The following is a 25,211-nucleotide window of genomic DNA, read 5'->3' on the forward strand; positions in this document are numbered from 1 at the left end:
GTACTGAAGGTGAGTTATATTTTATTTCATTAAAATATATTTTAAAAACATACTGTGTAAAAGAATTAGGATTCTCAATAATTTATTATTTACATTAACAAATTCTGTTTGACTGTTATTCTATAGATAGAAACGAAAAGTCTGCAGAAGGGAGTTGTATCAGCTTCTTCAGGACATGCAAGACTCTTTTCCAAGAAACACGTCCAAAAATGCATTTCTTTCCATTTCAGTCCCTTTCAAATTAATATTTGCAAACAGATGGCAAAAAGCTCAATGAAAGGTCATGTTGGTAAGCGTTGAGCACTCACGGTGAGAGCTGGAACTTCGGGGTGCTTTGCAAGGGAGAGACCCCGAGGAGACTTCAACATTGCACTACTCAATTGTCAATAGGCTGCAGGGTCCAATCCCACTCTTGCTCCCACTGTCCTATCTCTGCTGAAATCCGTGGCATTACACAAGGAGGCCTGCACCTGACTGCTCCAGGCAGATCTCGGAATAACTGGACAAACTCCTTGAGACAGGGTGGCAGTGGAGAGACTGTTTTTCCTACTGCTGTAGGCACACTGCAGCTTATCGTTCTTTCTCAGTCCAAGCACAACATAAATCTCAGTGTCTTCCTTCCCATCCTCTGGGAAGAAATATGCATAGGGAATTATCTGTCTCTCTGATGTAAACATCTGTAAGCACCATTCACATATGCTGGTCCACAAGAAAAGGAAAAATGTTATCAAAGTGCCTGCCATAGCCTGGACCCTTCTTAGTGGGGCAGCTCAGCTTTCCCATTGGCTTTCCAGACTTCTGAAACCATCCGGGTACCAAACATCGTGCACAGTTCATTGCAATGCCAGCTCCTGTCTGCTTTACTATTCCAGGAAAGAGCAGTCGCCCTTTCAGTGATTATACAAAAGCCCACGATTAAAAGAAGTAAAGCTGTCAGCTCATGTGTTCTTGTTTCCTGGAGGCACTCAGTGGTATTTCTGACATCTCGTGTAAGGCACCAATCATCCGGTAGCCGAGCAAAACGCGACCCACGAGACCTCCATTAAGCAACTGCAGAGGGAACTGACAAAGTTCAGCTGGTTTGCTTGTCTTCTTGCTTACAAAGCATAAAAAGTGTGGTCACGCCATCTGAGGAAGTTTCCGGTGGTATCCTAAAAGTGGAACTCAGCTTGCGCCACAAGGAGCACGGGTGACTTGTGCCTGCTACAGCACAAGCTTCTGACAGCTGCGTCGGGGTGGCAATTCCCACAGACATAGCAGAGATTTCCTTGGTCCCCAGGAAGCCTCTGCTGCCTTGCTTTCACAGAAAGTGAGTTTGTTGTCAGCAGCAAAGCAGACACCTCCTTACAAGATGTCCCCATAACGCACAACAGAGGACCACACTTATAAAACCAGCTTTGTGGTGCTCTTGCAGCAGCTTCCCTGCTGTTGGTCTTGTCTGCGCAGCCTTATTCACAGAGATGCAATGCGGAGATAGCAGAACCTATGGACGAAGAGGTTGGCTGGATGCTGGCTGACTGCGCCCCTGAGCAGCCTCAGTCCAGAATGTCAGTCTCAAATGGGACCAGGTGATAGTATGTCAAATTGGTGACATAAGCTGTTGGATCATCACTGTCTTCCAGCTCTGAGGTAAAGTCACTAACACTTTCAAACCTAAGGAGAGATGAAAAAAAAAAAACCACCAAAAGGCATTAAGTCATTTAGAAATCAAAGGAATTGGGAAAAAAGTACTAAGGGAGTGGGAGAAGCGCTTGGAGCAGATTTCATCCACACCTCCTTCTCCTATACTCATGTGATTATGATTTAGCCATGGGCCGATGAGAACCATAGTGCATGCAAGCAAGTAATCTTGGCACTCTTGACTTTCAGAGCTACTAGTGAGGAAGGAAGAAAGAAAGCAGCAAGTGAGTCTTGGAAGAGTGAATCACACAGTTGAAGTCCACATCTTTCTATTTTGTTCCCACAGCATGTGTCAACAACACAAAACACCTCAGTTCTCACATAAAAGTGAAAAAGAAACTGCCTTTGTTTCCCATCTGAACTTGGACTCTCAGCGTTTCACTTCACAGACACGTTCTTTGGGTTTGGCTTTTGTAAAAGGCCAAGTGTCTAACGTAGGTAGGAAAATGTTGACTACAGTGTCCTTCCTCCAGAGTCTGGCTGTTCTTCCTGTGGTACAAGATTTAGACAATCAAAGAATCTCCAAATATAAAAAGATTCCCAATTCAGCTTCACTTGTTTTGGTATTTTCCTCCCCACTTTCCAACACCTGTTTCGTAACCTGAACTTTAGCAAGAATTACCTACTGTTCCATACCAACTCTCAACCAGAAGGCATCAAGCTGTGAAAACCTACACTTCTCTCAGTTACACACATTCCTGTTCCAAGAAGGCTTGAATTTCTGCGTTAAGAAACATTATCTTCTTCCTGGATAACCTAGCAGTTAAAGGCAGTCACTGCAGGCCAAGGACTAAATTTCACCTCAGTTCTAAAAGGGGTTTGAAGAACCGTAAAGTTTCTTTTTCTCAAACTCTCTCTTTAATATTTTGAAAGAAACTTCATTCACTATGACAGAGTGAGAAAGAAAAGGAAGTAAAAATGGAAAAATTGCACAAGGTGGAAAAAGAAATTCTAACCTAGCTCCCACTTTTAGCATTTGTCTCTAATGCCTTTATCAGCACCTAGCTGGCCTGCTGCAGCTCTCTGAATGGCAGATAAACAGATGAGCTTTAAAATAATTAATATTTAAAACTGCATCTCATCTACACATGAACTAGTTAGACTCTTTAGATAAGTAAAACAACTGCAGACATCCCTCTAACCTCACCCTAGAGGACGACCTAAGAGTTCGGTCTTTCAGAAGACTTGAAGAAGAGTGGTAGCATAAACAAACATATAAGTCCCCCACTCCCATCTCTTCCCAAAACTTTATTTGGAAGTGTCATTGGTTATTGGATAGCCGGGTCTATACATCCTGTAATGTATGGCCACAGTTCTGTCTTTTCCATACTCCTTCCTGGTCCTTCTCATCTCTTTTTTTTAAACTATGAGAGCCAAGATAGAGAGCTTTATTTTGAGCAGAAACTCATGGATTTTCTCCCGTGGTGCTGTTGCTTTGCTCTTAACTTAAAGGAAAGAGCAATGAGACTGAACTTTGAATGTTTATTACCCTCATTCCTCTAGTCCCTCCAGGCTGTTTACTTGCCTGAGTTTGTGGGAACGTCTGCACAAGGGAGTTGACTTGGTTTGTTGCAAACACTTCACAGATCACACTGTGCTGTCTTATGGACTGCAAGTGATCCAGAAACAACAGATTATGAAATACCAGTGGAGCAGACAGAGTGAAGAAAGCAGAAGAGGAGTCAAGAAGGCTATTCAGATTCTGCTCTTTCTCTTATCAGCATAAAGCTACATTATTACATCTGAAAGGCTCTACAGATTTTGTGGTTCTCCAGCCCCACTGATAGGTTACTACAAGCAGAATGTGAGGTGCAAAGCAGTGGAAGTCAGATGCTGTGGTTAAGCAGACAGATTTCTTTGCCACCAAAAAGGGTGTGTGTGCACAGCAGTCTGCAAAGCACTGCTCTAGAGCACTCACAAAAAACCAAACTCAATAAACCAGAACTGTTTACCAAAGTCAGCAGCAGTGTAGAACACCAACAGTGAAAATGCTTTTGGGCTGTTACCAACAAGTCTTTCTCCCAAAATAAATTCTGCAACTCTGCTGTGGACCTTCCCTAAATGCCCAAACTGCTGCCTTTAATTTCTTTTCCCCTCAAAGTACCTTGACAGACACACTGTCTTTTACAAGAGCCTACTTCTTGTGTTGTAAGAAAAAATTCTTTATCATTTTAATCTCTGTTAATGCATTAGATTTGCTAGTCAGATTCACCAGGAAGAAGAGAGAACAACATAGAAGCTTATGGTTTGGACAGGCTTGCTAGGTAAAAAATTGGTGGTTGGGCCCACAGAATGATGGATGGTGAATGGAGTCACATCTATTTGGCAGCCTTTCATAAGTAATGTTTTTCTGGGCTCGGTTTTGGGGCCAGTCCTGTCGAATATCTTTACTGATGGTCTGAACGCGGACATCAAGTGCAACCTCTGTCAATTTGCAGATGACACCGAGCTGAGAGGGAGTGCCAATGTGCTGGAGTAAGGAAGGCTTTCCCAGAGGGATCTGGACAGGCTGGATTGATTGGCTGAAGCCAATTGCATGAGCTTCAACAAGCCCAAATGCCGGGTCCTGCACTTGCGTCACCAGTGACGCCATGCAAAGCTACAGGCTTGGGGCAGAGTGGCTGTAAAATTGCTTGGCAGAAAAGGAACAGGAGGTGCTGGTCAGCAGTGGCTAAACATCAACCAGCGTGTGCCAGGTGGCCAAGAAGGCCAATGGCATCCTGGCCTGTATCAGAAATAGTGGCCAGCAGGACCAGAACCACACCCCCTCTATTCAGCACTGGTGAGGCTACACTTCAAATCGTGTGTCCAGTTCTGGGCCCCTCACAGCCAGAAGGACATTGACGTGCTGGAGCCTGTCTGGAGAAGGGCTGGTGAGGAGTCTGCAGCACAAGTCTTGATGAGAAGCAGCTGAGGGAGCTGAGGTTGCTTAGCCTGGAGAAGAGGAGGCTCAGGGGAGACCTTATCACTGTACAATTGCCTGAAAGGAGGGGACCCAGGCGCAAGGTTGGACCCTTCTCCAGGTAACAAGTAGCAGCGCAAGAAGTAAGGGCCTCAAGTTCTACTGGGGAAAGTTTAGATTAGATATTAGGAAAAATTTCTTGACTGAAAGGGTTATTAAACATTGGAACAAGCTGCCCAGGGAAGTGGTTGTCACCACCACTGGAAGTATTTAAAAGATGTACATGTCCTAGAATCATAGAATGGTTTGATTTGGAAGGAACCTTAAAGATCATCTTGTTCCAACCCCCGTGCCATGGGCAGGGACACCTTCCACTAGGTCAGTTTACTCAGAGCCCCATCTAGCCCGGTTCTGAATGCCTCCATGGATGGGGAATCCGCAACCTGGGGAACTTTTTCCAGTATCTCACAACCCTTATCTAAGATTTTCTTCCTAATAGCTAATCTAAACCTACTCTCTCTCATGTCAGGGCCACTCCCCTCATCCTATCACATGCCCCCATAAAAATTCCCCTCTATATCTCTCTTGCAGGCCTTCTTCAGGTACTGGAGTGAATTTGACAAAAGGCAGCTTATCCAATGCCACAGACTCTGCTGCTGGCCTAGAAGGCAGAAGTGCAATCAGTCTTCGCAGAGAAAGGTACCTCTGTGACAAAATCAAAGCATAATTTCAAATGCATTTGTTATCCCCCTTTTTCTTCCAAAAGGACTTCAGACTACTCTCCAAGAACCACAAATAAAAGGCCTAGTTACACCACATGGATACTGAGCACACTGGCTTCACCACAGTTTGCAACAGTGTGGTGTGCGGCCAGCTAAAATCAGAGAGAAAATGAAGGAAGCAGAAAAGACCTACTTCAGAACAACAGAATAAGCAACTCCAGCTTGGAAAAGTGCTGCGTTTTCTTTTGCAACAAGAAGCTGATGGGCAGGTAGCACTGCAGGCTACCCAGCTAACCAGTACAGGGAATGAGCACTTCCTGCTGAAGCTTCAAGCACTTTTTCCCAAAAAATACAGGTTTGCTCTGCAAAATGTCTCATTCAAGTCCATCAGCAGCCAAAGCCCAAAAGTCATAAAGTGTTTAATGCAGATGAAAGGAAAAAATTCCCATCTGAGGATACCAAGTCCACAAGGAATTAACTCTGATTTCAGGGTAGAACACACCATAAATCAAATTTTACAGAGACCAAAATGGAACAGAATAGGATTTGAACAATTTTAAAGTTTCCTTTCTGGGCTAATAACATACATTTAAACCATCAGTATAGAAAATCTCTGCTTTTGCAAAAGGTTCAATTTTTACAAAACAGCTGTGCTGCACTGGTTCCATTATCTCCTGGCTATTATGTCTTGGCTATAAAATACAGCTGCATGATGGGAAAATTTAGGGCACTGTATAAAACACACATTTGAAATTTATTAACTTCTTGACTCTTGACTTCACGCCCTTTGGAAAGTTAAACTAAGTCAGGCTGCAAAAAGTCAGGTTGTTACCCTAGATTCATTTCTTCCACCACAGTTTATGGGAAACTATGCCTACCGTTCAGTTTTTATCACATTAATATTTTCTGACCTTAACAATCTCTGACTTCAATGGGATGACAATTAGATGATTCTGATCCCAGGCTGGTAAGTTTTGCTCGGGCTGGAGCACATTTTTAAAAACAAAACTATCTGTAAATTTAATTCTTTATATATTTTTAATAATGAAAGTAAGGCAGGAAAAAGCTTTCTTTGGTAATTACCTCCTATAATTTGTCACTCTCAGTACAAAGAGTGATCCACTGTGAACTGTAACAATTTTAATTTCCAGGTATTGGCCTTACAGAATTACCTCTAGTGTGACATTTCAGCTTCATTATTACAAGCTTATAAGCTTAAACGCTGTTAGCGAGGTCAAGGTTTAAAACACCGAGTGATAACTTAATAAAAAGACTTCAGGAAATTACACCAGAGCTAGACACTCTTGAGCCCCTGATAAAATGTTGCCAAGCTCTAAACCCTGTTACAGACTGGCATTTCAAGTATGACAAGACAAATCACTGCATTTGAAGAAAAGGGCTCCGTAAGTCTTCTGGCATTCTCTTTCCTTCATTCGACTGATCTAATGAAAAAGTAGGTCAATATTTCTCATCTAAAATATTTAAATTATTCACTACCTGAAGCTCATTGAAATATCAATCACTTGGTATGAAAGAAATCTGTAGGAGCATATTTCCATCAATACCCATCTGTGAATACATGCACTGATGTAAGAACTACATGAATCGTGGAATCACAGAATGGTTGGGGAATGGAATAGACCTCTGGAAATCATTCACTCCAACCCTCTGACAAGGCAGTGTCACCCAGAGCAGGTGACACAGGAACGTGTCCGGGAGGGTTTGGAATGCCTCTGGAGAGGGAGACCCCACGACCTCCCTGGGCAGCCTGTTCCAGCGCTCTGCTGCCCTCAACATAAAGAAGTTCTTCCTCGTGTTGAGATGGAACTGCTTGTGCTTTAGATTATGGCCACAGAAGCCCTCCTGCTACCAGGTTTCTGACCCCAGAATACCTAAAAGCATTAGGAAGCAGACCTTTCCAATGAAACTGGTCTAACTTGCCTTTTCCCTAAGGATAAACACATGCTGCACCAAGTTCCAGCTGTGCAGATGTTGACCTTTGTTCAAGTACATTCAGGGATGTGCTCCCCTCTGAGGGCAGTGTTTTGCTTCCCAAGCATTCTACTACCCTTTGTGGCAGGATAGGCCATTTGTTAGGCTGTTTGAGTTCCCAAGTTTGGGCTCAAACCAACTCTCATCACAGGCATGAGAGAAAGAAATAATTCTGTTCTCCCTTTGCAGCACCTCTACGACAACCTCAGTTCTCTTTTCATACACAGAGAATTGATCACTTTGGGGTCAATCATTCCCCCATTTTACCCACTCTAACAGGAAATTACTGTGGAGTGTTAGAAATCAGATCCAGTAACCTTTAACCAGTCAGGATAACAGCTGTACCAGTCTCGCTCTTCGACAGACAATAACATTTTGCAAGGGGGGTGGGAAAGCTACAGTGACAGTGACAGCATTGCTCTTGCTCAAATTCCACTTACAAATGTTCTGCTGAATCTACATCCAGGTGCTTCTCTTTTCCATTAGGTATACTGTGGTCAATGACTATTGTTTCAGTGTTAGCTAAACAGAATCCATTTGATCGCATGATTTCTGTTGGGAGAAGAAAGATAAGATTTTTTAAAAAAAGCTGGAAAACAACTGTGTATCATATGTAATTGACATGGCTATGAACTGAGATGTGTCCATGACATTGGAAATCTGCACAGGAAAACAGGAATGAAAAGTTGGTTTCACAGCTTCTTACATCTGATGCACACTGACCGTGCTCAAGGAATTTTATTCACCTAACCAATTCATGACACAGAGCATCTGAAGCAACTACCACTACCAAATCATAATTGTATTTTTCTTAGGCAGTCCTAGGCTCAAGCAAAAATAAAAAAGACATAAAAAGGGAAATGAAAAGTGACCTTATAAGTTAATTCAACCACCAACTCTAAGTTGTGTAAAGAAATACTATGTTTTACACTGCCCTTGATACTGCTTAGTAGTTTCTAACTGTGTTAGAAACCTCCAATACAGAATGTCTAAAACTTACAACTAATTCCACTGACTTGCTACCATGGGGAGAATTGATAACTAAAGAACAATATTTGATGTGAATGAGAAGTTAATCCACATCTTGTGCTCTATGGAAAGTCAAACTAGGCAAGTCACAAGGATTTCTTTCGGTCACACAATTTTAGATGAAGCTAGGACCAACACAAAATAAATGCACATGTCAAAAAAAATCATCACTGATTTAAGTAGGATAACTCTTGATCTGCCTCAAGACACCATGACCCTGTGTTATGACATCCTTGAGTTATCAGCACAACAAAAAATATTAATCTGTGCCAGAAAATATGTTAGGCAGAAAACGCACCAACAAATATCAGCTATATATACAGTTCAAGAAATGAACAGGAGATGAGACAGGATAGAAGAGATAATTTTGTTTAACATTACATGCTTCTGCATTAAGGTAAAACCAAAACTCACTTCCATATTTTTCTTGAAAGTCAAATTTGACTTTCATTCGATATTTTACTGCAACTCATTCTAGCAGAATACATTTGGGGGTTGCAAAAACACTGAACCCCAGCAGAATCACACTTCACATGACTCATCTTGAGCAGGCATTGTATGATTGCAAAATAAGATTTACAGCATAAATTCAAATTCAGCTTTCATCTTAGAGGGTGACCCTTTCTCTCTTCTCCATCACCTACCACTCTGAGCAGGATCATGAGGGGGACAGTTTGCTTTCTCAGAGAATAAAAAACATTTTTGCCTGCTTTTCCAAGACTGAGAGGCAGGTAGAAAGCTGTACTATGACTAACAGAAATGTCAGTATTTTCCTAGTGTCCTTGACTTGACCTAAGAGTTCCAGCAAGCATTTCACTGCTGCATGAGCTGCTTTACCCATTATCGTTTACTGCCATCTACTGACAGCCTCCAAACGCTGAAGCATTTCCATTGTGCAACATCCAGATGAGGCAAATATCGATTAACATCAAATTTCCACCTATGTTCTTAGCATTAATGGCAGCAATCACTTGAATGATAAAATTTAATTACCACAAGATGCTTTTGGATAGCTGCATAGGTAGGAGAATCCTCCTCCAGTTAATTAGGTGTGACTCGTCTCTACCAACAATAATTTAGAATCAAAACATGCTATTATTCAGCCAAGATAGTTTTGTTAGTGCCAAAGAAAATTGATACCAGTTCCTCGCCAGACACTATAAACTTAGGAGGACTATGTAGTATTTCACTTCAATTAACTGTAAATAAGGTCTTCTGGTGACACAAAACCAGGAGTTGCCATTAGGCTGAAACAAAGTGTTTCAGTATCGAAATACAAAACCAGGCACACCAGAAGCTCACTGATCTTTTGATGGTGGTCACTAGCAGATGAACAGGGGAAAGGCTAAAAGAATAGGTAAGGATAGGCTCTCCACTTTACCCACTAACAATCTGTGGTTTAGGGACTTCCTATGTCTTCACCTGTGACAGGTTTCAATGTACTTTTCCTCCACTTCCTTGTTTAATTCCCTTATGAAGTCACTTCTGCTTTCAGTTTCACCATATCCTATGACAGTGAGCTCCACTCAACTATGCTTTGTATGGAAACAAAACAATACTATAACTTTTCTTTTGTTAGTTTAAAGCCGGTTTTCTGTCAATGACACTGGATAACCTATAGCTCTTGTTTTGTAAGAAATGCAGAGTAATTGACCTCCTTCTATTCACAGCTTTGTAGACTTCCATCATAGCAGTCCATCATCTCTTCCCACAAGTGAAGTTTCCTTCTTTAATTAACCCCTTACTTAGAGAAGCTATTCAACAACTTGAATCCTCACCCTTTATCTGTATAGTTTTAAATTCTGAGCTGGAGAAATCAAAATTGTGCATATTGTATTCAAGACGGGATTATGCTCCTCTCCTCTATTTCCCCCTCCTTTTCTAATAATATCTAATATTCTCCTGCTGATATTGCCCATTGCTTGGCACCAAGCTTACATCTTCACCGTATGTATCAATAGCCTGAAAATCTCCTTTCTAAGTGGTACCAGCACTATCATACGTGGTGATATGCAGTAAGGACTGCATTTTCCTCACATTCACTGCTTTGCATTTGTCACCCTCCCATTTCACCTGCCACTTTATTGCCTGAATGCTTGTTGCACAGTATATCAAGGAAAATTATATGTATACACCATAAGGCACTACTGAGTACTAAATTTTGAATTGTTGATAGACCAATAATAATGGGAGCAGCAAATGAAGTAATTTTTATTCTTCAGTTCTTGTGTCAACAGCAGGAAGTTAACAATTCTTACTTACCTGATATTTTAACTGGACTTTGAAAGCTTGGCTGAATTTTATGGACATTGTCATTTTTTAGAACTTGGTCCAAAGGAGATCTCTCAAAGAATGTGAGGACAACTTCAGACCTTGAATACTTTAAGAGAGAGAAATAAAAACAGACATCGATTTTTAATCAGTAGTTTGCTCTGTCCCTCTTCTCCACTTCCACCCCTTCACAGTATGACAGAAAGACTTATTACAAGTGACAGCTTGGAGGCATCATTACCCAGTTCTGGCACTCAGCATTTCTCCAAGTTACTCAATAAATTGCTGCTTCTTTTAGAGCTTGGCAAAGCCCATCACATTCTAATCTGCATGAGAGTGCATGTCACCATGAAGGAGGAGTCAAGCTGGGCTAAATTGGAACTTGGCTCACTCACCTTCCAGGGCATGTTTATAATAGTCTTCAGAAGCTTTTCCACTTCATTAAGTCTGGCTTCTATATCATGGGCTTCTTTTATTGTGATGAGCCCTAGAAACAAAGTAAACACATCACAAGCATAAACAAAAGCACACTTACACACATTTTAGCAGCCCCTCAGGAAGAATTGGAACAACTTCAAATATGCCTTCCAGAAATGTATTTTAAACTAACAGATGATAAAGTGTGCACCCCAAACTGAGGTGGGTGTAGTTTACAAGCAGAGTTGCAAGCCTGACACAAACTCAGCTGTTTATGACCATATGTAGGAATTGCAAGACAAGCAGAAGTAGAACCACCTACTCCCTCACCCACAGTTCCACTACACAGCATTCCCAGCACTGATAGTTAAATAGCCCACTTTCTGCTTCCAAGAACTACTATTCATCCTTTTTTTTTTCTTTTCCTGTAAATAAAAAGCAAAAGAAAACCCAAGAATACCAAAAGACACATCCTACAGATAAGAGGGTAAAAAAAAAACAAAAAAAAACCAAACCACAAGCCAAACAAAAGGCTTTGAGAGCAATTTTGTATTTCTCTGACTGTAAGCCTCACTGAGTGGTCCAAAGAAAATTTCTCAGTATCATGCTTTTCAAGTGCAAGATAACTGTTAGGTTTGGGGTTTTTTTAAATCTATTTAGTCACTGAATTATCACAGTGCTGCAGAAGGGATTAAGACAGAAATTTTACAGCCCAATATCCATGATGATGCATTACAATGCAATATTGAATTGCTCAGTTTGGCCATCTTAAACACTGATACCGTATTTCGTATGTTTAACCTGCAGGACATCTGTAACTTTCCCTTCCTCTAGCAGACTGAAGGAAATACAACACAGGTTAGATGCATGTACAGGGCATATGAGGAGAAGTAAACCTCAAAATCTCACGTCACTCTAGTGGGCCTTTTATTGCTGATATTTGCAACCTACTTTTACTAATCAAGTCATCATTTAACTTCTGTAGTTGCACATCTTCTCCAAAGAGCAGGAGACATGCACAAAAATGAAATACATAAGAGAAATTATTAAATATAACAAGCCACAATAGACAAACAAGCAAATGAAAAACTGAACAAAAACTGGAACAGGAAAAGACACAATAAATCAAAACCACCAAAATTAAAAATCTGCAAAGCAGTCTGTGAGAAAGCACTTCAGTATACTACAACTGTGTTAAAGTAAGTGTATCTCCATCTTCCTATTCAAAAGACAAACGTAAAGCCATCCAACACTCAGAGTGTGGGAACAGCACCCGCAGTTTCAGTCTGCACCAGTCCTCGTTGTTTGCTACCAACGAGATACAATCCCACAGAAACTTTCCAGACAAAAGTGTGACTTGGAAACTGTCAGCTCTCCTCCAGTTACAGTTCTAATTAAAACAGAGATTGTTTCCAAAGCAACCGGGTTTACTTGACAGCTGTCCCACAAAAGTCCCCTGTTTGTCCAAGCTTTTCTCTTGCCCAACAGTCCTTCATTTGGGCTCTTTTCTCAGCACGGCTATCACCTCACCCCAGTACAACTCGCTCCATCTCCTGACAGCAGGAACATAAGGGAGCTGGCGTGCGCCTTGCTTTGGCTGGTGTACACTACAGTCAGGTAGCTTTGCTTGGAAGTTCTCTGAAAGGCTGTAAATGTGAATAAACTCATCTGCATGGGTCCACAGACTGCAAACTAGCTGGGTTGTGCTCGTCATTACAGACCTGAATTGCACACCAGCACCCTTCATCATGCTAACTACAGGGTGCAAGCCTGGGTGGATCTGCTTTGCCCCTCCACAAATATGTTCCCATCCCACATTTGGAACGAATTCAAATTTTTCAATGAAAAGGCTTTCATCTTCCCTACGAGAAAGAAAAAGCTGCCAATGGCCCCACAGCTCAGACACCCATCCACGATGTTAGAAACAAGCTGCTGGCCCTGCTGCAGAAAAGAGAGAGAAAAGAGAGCCAGCCACCCTGGTGTCAGCTGCCCTGGGGTGCCTCCACTTCTCCTGCTGGTCTTGATCCACTCTACATAAACACTGATACAGTCAGAGCAGAGGCTGCCCAGCTGTGGCTCCCACCTCATTGCCGATCCACCAGGGATTCAGTATTCAACTGCTTCCTCTCAAATCTGCCCCCAATCTCGGACCCTTTCCCAGATAAGCATGCACTGTTGGAACTAGCATTTTACCAGGAAGAGTGATACTTTCAAACAAACGAAGATATTCAGACTGGGAGGGAAAAAAAAAAAAAAAAAGAAAAAAGAAACCACCTCGGCAACAACCCTGAGCATTCATCCCATGAGGAAAACCAGCCAAGTGGTCAGGATTTCACTCATTAGTAATCAGGGAAAGCATCTGCAGCTCCACACGGCCTTTTTATGCTTCACCAAGAAGTCAGACAAGGCTGTCAGCCTGTTGCACTCTCACAGATCACCCTGTGGGAGGTTTTACAGCTTCTTGCACTCACATGGAATTTCCAGCCTTGGTATATGATCTTCTTCCACCTCTTGGAAAGACACCAGCCATGAAAACCCACATTCCAACTTGGAAACTGGCACAGAAATCTCATAACATCTGACACCATAAAAACTGTTTCTTACTGAAGCTTTCAGTAATATCAAAACCAAAAAGCAGACTGTGTAGGAAGGAGAGTGCTGCATCAGCCTGGACAGCTTCCTATGTACGTGCTTAATGATTGCAGATGCACAGCTTTGGGGCTTAAAGCTGCTCACCTTAAATGAATTCCCCATACAGGGAGTTCAATTTGGCCAGGCTAAAGCCCTTCTTTTCATAGATCTGCAACCCAAACAGACAAATACCACTGGCCTTATTATATACATATATTTAAACCTGTAATTTCTTCTGCAATTTTCATGAAGTTTGTAAGGACCTCATTTACCTTAATTCTACAAGTCTCTGTGTTTAAAGGTTAACAGATGCTCTTGTGGTTTTCAGTTAGTCATAGACCATGATCCCACAGCCTGAGAGACTGCTCCCAACCCCACAGCCAAGCTAACCAGAGCGAGGCACCGCCTGCCCAAGCAGCCTGGAGGAGTGAGGTCCTGGTCCTTCCTTTCCATCCCTTTTGGCACTCTCTAACTGGCTGCTGTCATCAACCACAGCACCTACGTGCGTGAGGAACTCTGGGGTTTCACAAGGTCAAGTCTCTGGTGTCAACAGTGGCTTAAGGTGCTCCCAGCCTCCCCTGCACCTCATTTCCTCTGCCACGCCACAACACAGAGCTGCTTCTGCTTTGCCAGCACAATTAGGTGAGCAGCAGGAAATACCTCAAACCACTCCTGTCAAAAGCTTCACCTCAGGAAACCCCAGACTCCATGCAAGAAGCAAGAGACTGCAGGTGAGGATGACCCATCGAAGCTCCTTTCTCACCCAGACACTATATTAAATTTGAGGAGGAATGAGAATTTGCATAAAGAAGGGTCACAGAACCACACTCAAGTTCCCAGGCCTGTTCTTCACTTCGTGGGGGTTTCTCCTTTGCCTGTCTTCTTTCTCCTGTTTGGAAGATTCATCAAGGCAGAAAGAAAGAGAAAAAAAAAAGCCAAAGACTGATGTAGGATCTCCAGATGCTGGAAATGCCTGAACAAACAGACACACAGACATGCCAGCTGACACTGCAGACAGAGCCCAGAATTCCCACCATTCATTAATCCTGACACAAATGAACCAAAATGCATCTGGAGCATGTGGGACCCTCTGGCCACATATGAAGCATCCATACAGAAAGTACAACATATCCCGAGGCTGTTGTCTGTGCCCATGGGCCATAAATACATGTCCATCCTATATTTTCTTCTGGGGCTTTTACTACCCAAGAACCTTTACTCTATTTGCTATAAAATAAAAAATAAGATACCAGTAAAGCCACCAGTATCCTGGAACCAGTTATGTTTTCTTCAGTCGTTCAGTCATGCAACAGAGCTAAACTCAGAGCTGGGAAATTTATTAGTGAGGTCATGGTGAAAGGCTGCTCTCATGCCTTTTTCTCAGCTCTGGCCCTTGTCTGGACTGCTAATGGAAAACATGCACAAACTTCTCCCAGGAAAACTTTGCTCTCTTTTCTTGTTACCTGTCCTGTACTTGGACAATCGGCTATTATTTCAAATGATTTAAATGCTATAAACCTCTATGTTTATAGGGTTTGAGGTAAACTGGAGTCCCGCTGGCTCCCCCCCCCTTTTTTTTTTTTTTTTTGCCACAAACCCTGCTCCCAAATACCACAAACTTCTAAGATTCCTTCATTCTGCTCACAGGGGAGCCAAGAGGCTGGGTCACAGGAGGGAGGATACTGCCTAACCCAGCGTGGCACTCACCTGTGCCTGGGAGATTATTTTTATTACATTGTCAGTGACTTCATTCAATCCTTCTGACATTTTCTCTGCCCCTTTCCAGACCAAGAGCCCCAGGCAGAGTCCTTAGGACTGAAAAGCTTTCAGCCTGAGACCAAGTGTAGGTAGCAACTCGGCAGAGCAGCATGTGTCTAGAAAAGTACGGCACAAGCAGCACCAGAAGGCTGCAGCTTTCTTCCTGCCCTGGGTCCCTGGTGCCGGGGCAGCTGCAGGAGCTGGGAGAGCAGACCAGCAGCTGCGTACCTGGCACGCTGGCTCACGGCGTGGGAGAGGGGCCCGGAGCTGCACACAGGCAGGAAACGAGCTCAGCGCCAGAGGAGAGCGAACGGAGAGCCAATTCCTGATGTAAACACACAAGCCTTGGTAGGGCTGTCCTGTTACTGCTACGTGAGCCACCAAATCTGCAACTAATGGCATTCTGAAAACCGCAGATAATGCACCCCGCATTTCTCCCACAGGAAGCGGGACGGGAATTGCAGCATGTGCTCCATGGCTCATAATGAAATCACACAGCAGTCCTGACAGTCAGAGTACACAATAAGCATTGTCTCAAAAATCCTCTAGTGCCTTCCAGGGAAGAGTAAGTTCATGCCCAAGTCAAGTATGCAACTGTAATGTCATGTCAATGATGACACGCAGAAGCCTGTTTTTCTGGAGTTGTGTTGCTATGTACAAGTCACTATGTACACACGGCACCAAACCGTGGGCAAACTCCGTCTCTCCAATCTGAAGGACTATGCTTCGCCTTTGTGGTCAGGACAGGAGTAAAGAATGTCCAAGAAATACCCTACTATCTCAAAATCAGTTTTATACATACAGGAAGACGAGCAAGAGCAGAAGCCAAGGTGTCATTTCTGAAGATACGTGAAAGGTGGAGCGCCAATAGTCCTAAATGCTGTGTGCTTCAGTATGCACATGAAGATTAAAGTTGTATTGAGCCCCTCTTATCTAATTCTCTCTCCATTCCCTACAGGAAGACTGCGGAGTAGGTATCAAAAGGGAAAAAAAAGGACTAACAAATAAATCCAGAGAGAAATCCTACTGTGTTCTGCTAATCTACAGGGCAAGAAAGATTTGAAGCTTATAGATTTAAATCATGAATACATCCTTCTCTCTTTGCACAAGATCCCAAGCAGCAGTTAGGGATTTCAGGCCCTTAGGGAAGACATATAAGTTGCCTTGCATGGTAGACTGCTACTCTGCCCTCTCTCCTGACCAGATTGCAACGGGAGATGTGTCCCTTTTCCCCAGTTCCAGTCTTCATTATCACTGCAGTGCTGAAACTTTTTTATCCTTTTCCCTCATTCCTCCTTTCTCTCAGATATGTTCTAAGCCTTGTGCACACACACAATCCAGGATGTAGACGGAACAATAAAAGGAAGCTCCTAGTCATTAGAGAATAATGTTAAATAAAAGAGTTTAATTTGGTTCATCTGAAGAAGGGCCAGGTCCAAAGTCAGATCAGGCTGCTAGGGACCATATCCAGTTGACTTCTCAACAGACCTACAGACAGATATTCCACAGAAACATGCAGAAACTGAAGCTACTCAGCTGGCACATGGATCAGGGCTGGAAGATAGCAGACAACTCAGCCCCATTTTTCTGCCATTTTGCTCCTTTGCACTGCTTCCTACTTCCTCCCTCTGCTGAACTGGGTCTTCTCAATACCATTTCAGCTGTCACTTTCCCCTGCTTCATGGCCACTATACCTCGCTCCTCCTAGCAGCTGCCCAGGTAGGATCCCTCCTCACTGCAAATATGTGTTTCCTTAACTTTGATGCCTGGGAATAATGAAATTATCCACCTCAGATTGGATTTTGAAAAGGCCGAGCCAGCTCTCATTAACAGCTGCCTCCTCTCTGATGGAGAGGAGGATAAAAGATTGCTAGAAGGGCAAATGAATACTCAGGAGTATGTAAAGGCAGGAGTCAAAAAGAAAAGAAAAAAAAAAAAAAAAAAAAAAAAAAAAAAAAACAGCTGAGGGGAAAGCTTGTTTCACACAACTTTTCTTTAATAACTGCAAAAAAAACACCACAGGGATTCCTTAAGTCCAAAGACTTGATAAGACCCAGAGAAGGGCAGATAATTACAGGCAATCAGGGATATCAGATCTTCAATTATTAGAGACCAGGACTGTCACTTTTCTGTTCTCTGCCTGTTATTTATGCTGTCTTCTGCAGCATCTGGTTCTCATCACTAGAGACAGGATCCTAGAGCTAGCTACAGCACTGGTCTGACTTAAGTCTGGCAGCTATAGCAACTCCTCTTTGATGCCTCTTGATTAATTCTACAACCCCTCTCTCTTGAGGCAGACACACTTGCTCGTTCCCCTTGTGGGGAAGTTCATCCCCCTCATGTGCCAGGAGTCACTACAGCCTTTACAAATGATTTGCTATTGATGCAATATCACTGACAAGATCCCTCTTGCTGGCATTACTGAGGGAGCAACTAAAAGGACACAGCAGATCTGAGAAGAGGGGTGGGTGTAGAGAGCTGGACTTTTGACATTTATCACATTGTACTGCCCTTCTTAAACTTGATGACAAGGGCCAAAAATTTTTAAAGAGGTATCAGTACACAAAGTGCATGTGAGTCACTCCATATTTTCAGAAGATACACTAGGTAGGAGCAAATATATTGAAGATACTGAGATAAATCTGTTTGATGCAGAAAGTGAGAGAGCTTTTGAAACCCTGTCCACACCTTTCTTCTTCTGAAGTTCATTTGAAGTAGATGCAGGATGGGGAAAAGTCCTGTCCAAACAACTGTCTGGCTGAAATCCCCCAGAGCAAAAGTGACCATGAGGACCCTGGCACACTCAAATACCCATGCAAAGAAAGGAGGCAAATTAAAAGCTGAGAAACCCAGACCATCAAGATGATGGGTTTTCCACACATTGTATGATTAGTTATGGGATCTCCCAGGATCTCTGGAATGAAGAAGGCACATTTTGGTGGCAGAACACAGCAGACAGGCTTTCCCCACACAGTTGCCTGTCTTGATGCCTGATGAGCCACAAGAAAGAAAAAGATGTCAAAGAAGCATGAGACAGGAGTGAACAAAGCAGTCAAAACCTGATGAAAAATGCAAGCTCCTACCACTTTTTTTAGTGCTGATTTCTTATCAGTTGAGAACTGTCATGGAAAACACACCTCATTTCCATTCCTTTCAACCAAAAAATTGCCTGACACGTTGCCTTGGTTCACCACAAAAAGGCAACTTGTGTCTAGCTTTATAACAACACAGTCAGCTCCATTTATCTCCATCATTACAAACGAACCATGAAATTCAGCTGATAAAAAAACAAACCCAGAAGCCACAAACTTAATTTTGGTTATACAGTTCTGCTAGAGTCTGATAACCAAGAGCTGCATCTTTTGTCTGCCAGACAGAAGCTCTGAGCAAGCTCCACTAATGAACTGTTGACAATGTCAACAATGAAAAGAGCACAATAGACGCAGTGTATTTATCTGTATTGTCACAGCACCGAGAAACAGCTGCTGTCTGTGGAAACCACTATGCTGCTCCTGTAGAGCTCCCTCTTCTCATAAATCACACACCCAGATGGTCTTGTAAACAACAACAATGCTCTAACGCAGCATATAGAAAACTAAGTTATGAACGCGGCATTTGCGAGCAAACGACGTTCCTGGGCTGGCTCTTCGGGAACTGCCTTCTCTGTTGTGCACATCCTTCCAATGGCAGCCCTGGAGGAGCTTCCCGCTGCACAGCCACTTGGACATGGAAAACAGCTGATCACCCCCTTCCTGCAGGAGGATGCCACCCAGGGACAGGCACAAGGCTTGGAGCTGGAGCTCAGCCTAGTCCCTGTGAGGGGCTGCTCAGGTCTGCCGCAGGTGGAGCGACTGCTTCTACGCTACGAGGCAAAATAAAGGTGCAAGGTTTCTACAGGAAATCTCCACCGCCACTAGAAAACTTCTATGGATGGTTGAGCACCTGCAAGGTGGAAGCGCACAGAGAAGTCCTGCAGAGCCATAAATAACCATGGATGGCAGCGTACCGGTGAGGGAAATCTGGAGGCAAAGAAAAGGAACAGAAAGCGGCTCAGGGAAAATAACTTGGAGAAGCAGAGAGGAAATAACAGAAAGAAGAGCAAGGGGAAAAAAAAGACCACGACGAAGCAGAATGATTCAGATGAGGCACGGAAAGGAGGAAAATGAGAACTTTGGGAAGAGAGGCCCATCTAGTAATAAAATAAATCTGTCAGAGAGTTTCTGATTTAGCAGCTCAGAGTACCAGTGCAGGACCGGGACACTACGCTTAGATACAATGTGAGCAGTTACACTGGATGAGCATCTGAGCCTCTGTTCTGACAACAAAAGCAACAAACTAGTGCAGAGGATTGCCAGAAACCACCCTGCCACTCCAAAGGCAAAACAAATCCCTGTTTTGAAAGGCTGCTAATGTGCTCTTTTGGCTTCCTTAAGGGGTTGATTCTGCCCGAACTGAAGTCGGAGGCGAGGGAGGTGTGTGACTGCTGACTGCACTGAAGCTGGCTCAAGTTCTAGAATAAATCTTAGATGACACCTCCTCACAAGTAGTATTTAGAGAAAATTGGGGGGGGAGGGGGGCACGGGGAGGGGGGACAGAAGAGTCCATTTCCAGATTTATGCCTCAGTTTTGGTGTCTATTTGGTCTGTTGCAACTATTTCTGTTTCTATCAATTTTAAGTCAGCTTCAAAGTGCACAGCTCTGCCTTTCTCAAGAAAACTGATTAAATTCAAAAGTAGACTTTGCATAGAGAAACAGACAGTTTAGTAACATTAGGCTGTGCTCATTGCAGGAGTGGATGAACCTGCGTTTCCCTGTGATCCTCTTTTGTACATTTGCTTAGAGCAAGGGACAGGCAGATTTCAAAGACATATAAAACACTAGCAAATTGCTGGTGAATCATACTTAGTCACTCTGCAGGTATGCACATATCTAACCTTGTTTACCAGCTTCCTAGTGAGATGCCTTGTGTTGCTGAACATCCTTGGCCTTTAGCATCATTGTACACTCCAGATGCAGAGAGTGCACTCTGCCACATGTTCTTATCAGTTACCAAAGACAAGGCCAAACTGTGGGAATGCCCTACTCTCCCCCGGGACCTCCCTTCTCTCATATCAAAGAACGGGTAAGATGAACAGCCGCTTCAGACAGCTACACCTCCCATCCTCTCCTCTGCAATCTTTGAAGAACTCAACAGCTCTAACAAATAAGGAAGGGAAGAGCATTGAAGAAGTCAGTCCGTGAGGATGAGGGGTCAAGAAAGGAATGGAGAGGATGGTTTCCTCGTGCTGAGCAGGAAAAGGAGCACACTCTTGCACAGCATGAACTGTCTGCTGAAGCCAGCAATAAAGGTGACAACCAACTCTTTCCAAAATTGCTGATGTTTTTAAAATAATCACAACCTTCATTCAAAAAGTTAATAACATCAAACAGCTCAAGCTTCCACTCTCAGTCGTATTCCTTAAATGTAACACACTGCAGCTTGACTGAGCTGTAGGATAATGCTAGTCCTTTTAATGCTGCCTAGGCAAATCTGTAGGGACTTTGGAGTCCTTCAATGCAATGCAAATTTGGCTTGCAACACTTTATCACTTCCTCCAGATAAAAGGCAAGCTGATACTCACCTTTCAGGAAGCCCAAGATAAACACACACACACACACACATACAAGCTCACATACATTTGTGTATATATATATATATAAAAATACACACAAATGTATACAACTAAATGCTAATACACACAGGAATTGGCTTTTGTCAGGTGTTTTTGTTGGGTTAAGTACATTGAGCTTCACTGTGGACAGCAGGACATCAGCTTTTAAACAGGACATTAAGAAACCATGCTTACCCCATGAATCTTGTAGAGACTGGACATGCCCCATGCAATCTCTTCTTATATACAAAGCTTTGCAACACTGTCACTTAGTTAAATGAAATTTTCATGTTTCAACTTTGTCAACTTATCAGAGGCTGTGGCCAGCCAATTTAAAATGATGGTAGATGAAGTGTTCTTAAGGCACAGAAGCATACTCTGCAAAGTAATTTTCTTTAGAGCAGGAGCAGCATAATTTTAAACAGAGTATTGCTGAAATTGTGACGCATGCTGTAATTGCTTAGAAACTACTCCTGATTTTTATTCTGTCTCTACTGCAAAGTTAACCCTCATCCCCTCAACAAGCTAAACAGATCACAATCAACTTATATTAGGTTTCGATTTTTCAAATCCTGAGCTGATTCTTTGCTCATTCCCCATTCTACTGAAGTCAGTGCGCCTGTTCCTGAGATAAAGGTAAGTCAAAGTTGTTGGCTCTAGGTTTTAGGCAGAGATTGAGCAACACAGGCTGAGGATGGTTAATCTTTCCCAGTTGTTCATGCATGAATGGTGTATCCAGCTGGGACTGTCAAGCAAAACCAGTGCAAGGGACTATAATCCCATCTGGCTCAAACCACACAAATAATGCTTTGGAGAGGAGTGAAAAGAGTTGAATACTTTGCAAAAGCCCTGGCAGGCCCTGAGACAGGAAAGGAACCATGCTCACTTGAGACAGGAGCTGAGGAATGAGAAGAGCTTTAGGAGAAGCAGCAGCTCCTGCACACAACCAACACGGAAGAGCACTGGGAGGGGCAGGAGGCCAAGGATCGAGTCCATTTGCAGACAGGCACAACACACACACCAGTCCAGCTGCCAAGCTACTCTTCAGAGCCCCATAAAGCCAACAAGAAGGACTGCTGGCACCCTGGGACGTCAATTTTCAGTCATGGTGACTCTGGCAGGTGCTGTGCCACGCAGACCACAGGCATGCTCGCTCCAAATCTACCCAATACCCTCAAAAGCCGTGGCCCACCTGCCCCATACACTTGAAGGCCATGGTACTGAGAATTTACTGCCACTCAGCACTAGTAAAAATCACACCGCAGTTCTTTAGGTAGGACACACAGGGTGGGCAAGAAGCTTTTGCAGTACTTCCGATACTGAGGCACTGTTAGTGCCGGCACACACCAGGGCTCGGAGGTGCGGTCTGGCATCCGCAGGAACAGCCCAATTCCCGGCCGGCACCCAAGCGGGAGGAGACAGCCCCGCTCCGGCACCCGGCTCTGCGAGCATCTCCCGCTCGCACCCCGGAGCGAGGAGGGGCGGCGGGGCCGCCTTGCTCCCATCCCCGCCGTCTGCAGAGGGCACTCGGGGCCCGCCAGCGGAGCGGAGCTCCCGGGGCCGGCGGGGCCGAGCTGCCGCCTCCCGGCAGCGGGCACGGGAAAGCCCAGCGCCGGCGGACACAGGCCGGGGACAGGGCTGCGGCTCCCGCGGCACAAGGGAGCTCGGAGAGGGAAAGGTACGAGCCTTTTAATGTGAGGCACATAAAAAACCCAAACCTACCCCACCACCACTGGTTAGGGATCCGGCAGGAACGTGGAAAAAGACCTGTCTCGCTACAAACACTTGTCAGAAAACATCCCTGGGGAGGCAGCCCGGGGGAGATCGCCACTGGCAGGGCACAGAGCTCGCTGTCACACAGGGCAGCCCAGGAATGAAGTCCGGTGGGTTTACACCTGTATGAGCGGTGGAGATCCGGTTCCAAGAACAGCAAAAGGCAGACCCTCTGCAAGGGGATCCCACTAGCAAGGCGAGAGGCTACGTGAGAGCTGAAGAAAACTTTCCCATCCTCTCGCAGAGAAAAGCATGCAGAGAATATCGGTTTCCCTCCCCGTTCCTGTTCAATCAAATAATTTACTCTGTAACTCAAATAAGTGGGGAGACTGGAAGTGCTAGGCATCCACCCATTTTTCAGATGACTGGATTCTCCTCACCACTGTACATACTTGAAATACGTCAGAGTAGAGTACTTAACTCTATCTAAAAAATACCCCAAACATTAAACAAGTTAAACCCAACCCGCAAGACAGCTCGGGTGCATCCTGCTTCTCCACAGCAAGGCCTGGGCACGGACAACAACCCTTGAGTTTGGTTAATCCACTTCAGAAACTGGAAGAGAACAGACGTCTCTACTAACCGCTGCTGCAATTCCCGTTTCACAGAAGTTATGCGAGGAATTATGCCAGCTCCCAGAGTTACTCCATCCCCTGGCAAGTGCCGCAGCCCTTTTTTTAATGCCCTCTCCTTGTGGCAAACAACATACCAACATGCGGAGATTTTTCAGCTACACCCTTTTTCCAGCCAACCCAACCATCCTCCCCCAGCCCTTCCTCGGTGAGCCCGGAGGCACCGGAGAGGGGCAGCACCAACCGGGATCCCTCTGTTTCCCCAGCTCAGTCTAGCCCGGAGCCGCGCAGCTGGAGGCAGCGGCAACGATACTGGTGCGGGGAGCCCTCGGCTCCAAGCGTATAGTCAAAGAAAAAAAAAAAAAAAAAAAAAAAAAAAAAAAAAAAAAAAGAGAAACACAAACCAACATCCCGGGAGGAGTTTCCGACCGCAAAACGCCCCCGCAGTTTCTCTGCCCCCCCGCCCCGTCCGGTTCTGAGCGGCTGCAGCTCCTCACCCCCTTCCCCCCGCCGAGAGGGACCGCTCGCCCGCCCGCCCGTCCTCCCCGGCCACCGCCACCCCCGGGGAAGCGGTGGCCGAAACCCGCCCGGCCGCCGAGCGGAGAGCGCCAGGGCCGCGGAGGCTGCTCAAACCTTGGAGCAAGGGGGAGCGGGACAGCTCGGGCCGGTCCTCGGGAAAGGAGTCGAGGAGCCGCTTGAAGAGACGGCCGAGGTCGGAGTAGCTGCGGTGCAGGTAGAGGATGTTGCGGTCCGACCACTCGGTGCGGATCTCGTAGAACTCCTCCTCGTCGCCCCGCCGGCTGATGATGAGCCGCCGGATGCCGTTCACCCAGCAGCCCCGCACGTACATGTTCACCAGCGAGGTGCCCTCAAACACGGCCGAAGCCATCCCGCCGCCGCCCGCACATCCCCCGCCGCCGGCGCAGGGCGAAGCGCACCGCCCCGCGCCGCCGTGGCCAACTTAAGAGGAGGAGGAGGAAGAAGAGGAGGAGGAGGAAGAGGGAAGGGGGGTGCCACCCGCCGCACGCCCCCCCCCCCCCGCCTGGCCCTGCCCGCCGGGGCTGTGTCGCCTCCCGGCGCTGGAGGGAGGCTCGCTAGTGCCTCATAGACGGCGGCCGCAGCGAGGGGACGGCCCGGGCACCCTGCCCCGCCGAGCCCCCGGCGCCGAGCGGGGCGGCTCTGACCCCCTCCGGGGCGGGGAGCAGGGTGGCTCGGCCCCTTCTGCTCGGCTCCGTAGGAAGGCAGAGCCCCTCCCGTCCAAAGGCGGGGGGACGCCCCGGCCCCGCAGCCAGCGCCCAGCCCCTCCGCCGAACCCTGCGGTCCCCGCGGGGCGGGATCCTCCTCTTCCTTCTCGGGACGTTTTCGTAGACACCGCAGACATGACGAGGATTTTTTTTTTCCCCTCCCCCCAGTGACCCCAGAAGGTTTTGTGTGTTTTTTTTTTTTTTTTTTTTTTGGGGGGGGGGGGGGAGGGGTGTGTTTGGGTTTTTTTTGGGTTTTGGGTTTTTTTTTTTTTTTTCCCGTTAAAGCTCCGTCCCGGCCAGCTGGGGGAGGAAGAGCGAGGCTGCCAGGCTGTCAGTGCCAGCAGCGCCCCCGCTGTGCCCAGGGAAACCTCGATGGAACCCCCGGCAACAGAGCCTGCACCTCCGGCGGGGAGGGGAGCCAGCGCAGAGAGGAAAAACAGGAGGAAGGGAGTACCCATCTGGTGCCTGGGACTCCTTCGGCCTTTTAATAATAGTCTGGCGGGACGGCACCCCTGAACGAGCCTCCAGCAGCGTCGCTTGCGGGAGGGAGATGGAGAGGTCTGCGCTGC

At 45.3% G+C, this 25,211-nt stretch overlaps 1 protein-coding gene across 1 annotated transcript; it reads right to left on the minus strand.

Moving 5' to 3' along the window:
* On the minus strand, positions 1–24,370 carry PXDC1 (PX domain containing 1). Its single transcript, XM_040080889.1, has 5 exons — positions 24,032–24,370; positions 10,992–11,083; positions 10,588–10,705; positions 7,737–7,848; positions 1–1,653 (listed from the first exon to the last, which is right to left on the minus strand). The coding sequence occupies exons 1-5, from the start codon at positions 24,285–24,287 to the stop codon at positions 1,536–1,538; spliced, it is 696 nt and encodes a 231-aa protein (XP_039936823.1). The 5' UTR covers positions 24,288–24,370; the 3' UTR covers positions 1–1,535.
* Positions 24,371–25,211: the final 841 nt, after the last annotated feature.

This window comes from Hirundo rustica, chromosome 1 (genome assembly GCF_015227805.2).
Source record: "Hirundo rustica isolate bHirRus1 chromosome 1, bHirRus1.pri.v3, whole genome shotgun sequence".
Lineage (NCBI taxonomy): Eukaryota > Metazoa > Chordata > Aves > Passeriformes > Hirundinidae > Hirundo > Hirundo rustica.

Excerpts from the sequence above, each read along its gene's own strand:
- PXDC1 (XM_040080889.1), bottom strand. The coding sequence starts at position 24,287 with ATGGCTTCGGCCGTGTTTGAGGGCACCTCGCTGGTGAACATGTACGTG. Across the intron at positions 11,084-24,031 it reads CCGCTCCCCCTTGCTCCAAG|GGCTCATCACAATAAAAGAA; the intron begins GTTTGAGCAGCC and ends CTTTGTTTCTAG. Across the intron at positions 7,849-10,587 it reads AAGTCCAGTTAAAATATCAG|AAATCATGCGATCAAATGGA; the intron begins GTAAGTAAGAAT and ends TTCTCCCAACAG.